Genomic DNA, 4,986 nt, shown 5'->3' with positions numbered 1-4,986 from the left:
ACTGATGACAGAAAGATAAGTGGTAGTGCAAACAATGCAGGTGAAAACATAACATGAGAAAGAGATAGTCATAGATCAAGTGATGGGCAAAACAGTAGAAAATAGATTTCACTGTAGGTAAATGTGAGGTCATTCACTTCAAAAAAAAAACTGAGCAGGGTACTTTCCAAATGGTGAAAAAGCAATAAACCCAGGGGCCCAAGTCAACAAAGCATTAAAATGTCACAAATAGAAATTGAGAGGGCTTGAAGTACATGTCATTAGAAGTCATGCTTCAGCTCTACAAAACCCTGGTTAGTCCACTCCTGGATGACTGCTAACAGTTCTGGGCAACATTCCTTTAGAAGGATACAGTGGCCTTAGAGAGAGGGAAAGCAATGCAGATTTTCAAACATGACACCTAGCTTGCACGGGTTGAATTGTGAAAAGAAATTGCACATACTAGGGTTGCATTCCCTAGAATTGAGAAGTTATGGAGTGATTTGATCAAAGCTTTCAAGATGCTCAGGGGAACTGATAGTGTGGAGAAAAACTATTTCTCCTGGCTGGGGAATCCAATGTGGGCATAGTCAAATGTTAGAGCCAGAGCTTTCAGGTATTCAATCAGTAACCACTTCAACATGAAAATGGTGGAAGAGGTTTGGATGTCACTTCCATAAATGGCAATGATGTTGGTTTTAAACTAAAGAAATGATTGGAGATAGATAATCTCGTCTGACAGCCAATAATCTGCCTTTGTTAGCTGTTGTTAAAGTGAAGTCAGTGTGCTATTTGACACTCCACATTTCTTCTGGAAGTCCCTGTAAATAACATGCAAGATTGTAAGGGGCTGTTCTGGTGCAGTGGTAGTGTCATTACCTCAGGCACAGAATGAAGTCCCACATGGTCCAGAGATGTGCCACAACACGTTTGGATGGACTGTTAACAGAAAGAATATGTGAAAAAAGATAGGTATTTGGGTTAAGTTGCAGATAAGCTATGATCTCTTAAATGGCTGAATGTGTTCAAGGAGCTACATGGATTACATGGACTGCTTTTAATGTTTCTATGTTTCATTTGGCAGGAAGTTTTTTTTGAAATTGTGCCATGATGGTAGATTCCAGCTCGCAACCTAGATCAGGTGATCACTCTTACCTATCCATCCTTGCTGGCAATCACATTCATACTTCTCGAGGGTAATGAGACGGCAGGTTCCTTTATTTTGGCAAGGATTGTTCAGACAGACATTGGTGACAGTTGTCTCACACCGCTCACCCGTATATCCCAAAACACAGTGACACAATCTCTGTAATTTCCCTTCTGTGATTGAAGTGCGGCATGTCCCTCCATGGAGGCAGGTTGAAATCTGGCAGGGGTCTGAATGCTGGCAGTATTCACCGACAAATCCTGACTGACACCTAGAGAGAGAAGAGAGGTGCAGAGCTCAAAATCGGTCACTTATGTCTTGTAGAGATGCCCGAAAGAACTGGCATACAAAACCCCACTTGGATCTGCATCTAAACACTCAATATTTGGCAAATATCTCAAAATCAAAGTAAAATCAAAAAGCAATTAAAAGTCAAAGCAGATAGCTAACCATGCACGTGGGCCTGTGCCCATACCCGAGCGGCTGCCTATCAAATCTATAAAGTTCAGCACATCCCACCGCTGCCACTTGTGCCATTCTTCCAGTGTCTGCGTGGGTTTCCTCCAGGTGCTCCGGTTTCCTCCCACAGTCCAAACGTGTGCAGGTTAGCTGGATTGGCCATGCTAAATTGCCTGTTGTGTTCAGGGATGTGTAGATTAGGTGGGTAATAGGGGGGATGGGTCTGGGTGGGATGCTCTGAGGGTTGGTGTGGGCTTGTCCGGCCGAAGGGCCTGTTTCCACACTGTAGGGATTCTATGAAATTGCCACAGAGGAGAATAGGGAAGATGTTTGAAAAGATTGCCAGGCAGAGGAAGAACATGAAGGAAAGTCAAAGTGACATTATACCCTTAACATGTTGTACAATAGACAAATTCGTGAAACTGCAGTCCCTTCTCACATATGCACATTCTGAAGAAAAAAAAATCCCTTTTATCAGAATTATCTTCCTTGTGTTTAGATTCACTTCCAAACTTGAACAATTGAGAAAGTGTGTCATCTTGTGCCAGGCTTCACTCTGTGCATCCCAACACCAGCCACCGTAAAATGCGACTAACTGTATGCTCCATGGGAGACTAAGTCATATAGCTATAGAGATGTACAGAATGGAAACAGACCCTTCCTTCCAACTCGTCCGTACCAACCAGATATCCCAGATAAATCTAGTCTCATTTGCCACCATTTGGCCCATATGCCTCTAAATCTTCCCAATTCATATAGCCATCCAGATGCCTTTTAAATGTTGTAATCATACCAGCCTCCACCACTTCCTCTGGCAGCTTGTTCCGTACATGCACCACCCTCTGCTTGAAAAAGTTGCCCCTTAGGTCCCGATTAAATTTTTCCCCTTTCACCCTAAACCTATGCCCTCTAGTTTTGGACTCCCCTACCATGGGCAAAAGATCTTGTCTATTTATCCTATCCATGCCCCTCATGATTTTATAAACCTCTAAAAGGCCACCAGTCAGCTTCCGATGCTCCAGGGAAAATAGCCCCAGGTTGTTTAGCCTGTCCTAATTGCTCAAACCCTCCAACCCTGGCAACATCCTTGTAAATCTTTTCTGAACCCTTTCAAGTTTCACAATGTCCTTCCTATAGGAGGGAGACCAGAATTACACACAACATTTCAAAACTGGTGTAACCAATGTTCTGTACAGCTGCAACATGACCTCCCAATTCATATACTCAATGCACTGACCAACAAAGGCAGTCCAAACACCTTATTCATTATCCTGTCTACCTGCGACTATACTGTCAAGCAGTCAGTTCATATCTCTTGCCTTGATCGAAGAAATGCCACACCTCATACTGAGCAGGTTAGAGATCCAAACAGACTGGGCAGACTAAATATACTTCTCTTTGGTCAGAGGAAGGTTAAACCTACATTGTCTCATGCCATGGCAGGTATGGCCAGTGCTCGAATGTAATGCATTAATCAGTACTGTTTTGAAAATTAATGTTTTTAAAGTATTCAGTTGACCTGTCTATCAGAGCACATTGCACAGGGAAACTTATGAAAGGATGTAATCTTTTTTGGCTTTAATCCTTTTCTCAGGGAATGTTTTTCTGCCATACACACTCACTGTTTAGTGTATCACATCACAAATACATGAAGCCAACATTAAAGTAGCTGTGTATCCATCACTGAAATAAATGAGGTACACCTTATTTCATGTGGCACTGTTTTGGCAATTAGCCAGTTTGGGTATTTGATGACCAACATGTGAGGAAACAACCAAACAATGTGGCAGATGTGACATTACACCACTGAAGTCACAAAGATCTTATTGTTTGAACTCCATCCCGCAGGCAAGTAACTGACCACAAGAGGGGTGGGGAAGGAGTAGGAAAGGGATGGAGGAAGAGAAAAGAAAGATACTGGATCGCTATTTAGGTATACCACAAGAAGCTGCTTTCATTGGGTGAGGGAATAAATAGGTCACCGAACACAAAGCTAACAAAACATGGATATCTGACTGAGCGTGAATTGCCTAAGAGAGCTGCCACCATTCATGGAAACAGAAACCAGCAACCATATCAACACAAAAAAAGGAATAGCATTTGAAAATCGAAATTAAGTTGAATCAAAAAGTTGGCTTGCAGGGAAGCGGATATTGGTTCAATATTTTCAAGAGCCTTCAGAATCCACTTGAAGATCAAAGCACTAGACTGGGAAAGAAGGTTTTGCATGAGAATCGTATTCTTATCAAATAATTTTACCACACCCTTATAAAACCAATTAGACCTTTGCTTAAAAGATATAAGTGATACAGACACTATTACAGAAAAGATAAAATAGGAATGCGACTGAACATCACAAAATGAGTTTGACCAATAACATGACAAAGGGACTCTGAAAATCAAAGAGATACTTACAGACTGGATGGCTAGTGAAACAGCAAATAAAGAAGAAGGTGCTAGACAGTGGGATGGATGACTCAATCTGGTTCTCCCTCTCCTGGGTAGCTTTTGGGCACAAAGCTCTGGCAAAGGTCAATGTAACATGACTCATACTACTACCATTTCCGTCAATAGGCTTAGAAATTTCAAAACTAATACAGGAGGGGCTTCACCATCAGAAGAAAGGAGGAAGTGCAAGTGAAGTGTTTCACAGACAATAGGGAATCTTGTAAAATGCACAATCTTCACGCATCTACTGCATAGAACGTTTAGAGCTCTTAATTGGCAAAGGAAGAGTTAACACTAAACATGAGTAACATTTTTAGTGACTGAATTATACACTTATCAAGTATCACTGCACTACACAGAGTCCTATTCTTTGGACTTGCATTCCTACACTCTGGAAAATGCTCACAACCCTGTTTCCCTCCTGCCCACGTCTGCCAGTTACCTGCTGTCATCACATTCCTTCAGTTTACACAGAACATCTGTTGAGAAACCTCTACCTGCACCAGCCCAGCTCATGTTCCTGCCCCACTCTCTCAGGCCGTGAATAAAAACGAGCTATGAAGCTGACATACACCTTAACAGGTGTCAAATACAAAAGATTACTTTGCAATCCAGTAATTGAATAGTTACAACATGGAGGAGGCTATTCGACCAGCTGTGGGCATGTGCAAGAGCAACCCAGGCAATTTCACTTGCTTGCCTTTTCCTCCGTAATCCTTCTGTATCTTTCTGCAATACCCTGTATCCAGGAACCTTGCCCTTTACAGTGGATGATCTCCTTTAATCTCACTGCACTGAGTCTACAGCTCACCATTGTTATTTACCACACCCCATATATTCACAAACATGTGCTGTAACTTGGCAATATCATATTTCCTCTTACCTTGACCTGGCAAGTGGCAAGCAGAAAGTATTCCATCTCAGATAACAAGGTGTAGAGCTGGATGAACACA

The 4,986-nt window shown here is 42.1% G+C and overlaps 1 protein-coding gene across 1 annotated transcript in view; it reads right to left on the bottom strand.

Moving 5' to 3' along the window:
• The window catches only part of LOC109914551 (neurogenic locus notch homolog protein 2-like), a 176,853-nt gene that overhangs the window by 91,523 nt on the left and 80,344 nt on the right, over positions 1-4,986 (bottom strand). Inside the window, exon 2 of the mRNA XM_048602014.1 lies at positions 1,135-1,422. Within this exon, the coding sequence (XP_048457971.1) occupies positions 1,135-1,422 (288 nt within the window). The remainder of the gene's footprint in view (positions 1-1,134; positions 1,423-4,986) is intronic.

This window comes from Rhincodon typus, chromosome 10 (genome assembly GCF_021869965.1).
Source record: "Rhincodon typus isolate 14 chromosome 10, sRhiTyp1.1, whole genome shotgun sequence".
Lineage (NCBI taxonomy): Eukaryota > Metazoa > Chordata > Chondrichthyes > Orectolobiformes > Rhincodontidae > Rhincodon > Rhincodon typus.
Note: the sequence above shows the minus strand (reverse complement) of the source record. Positions and strands in the feature narration are given on the sequence as shown.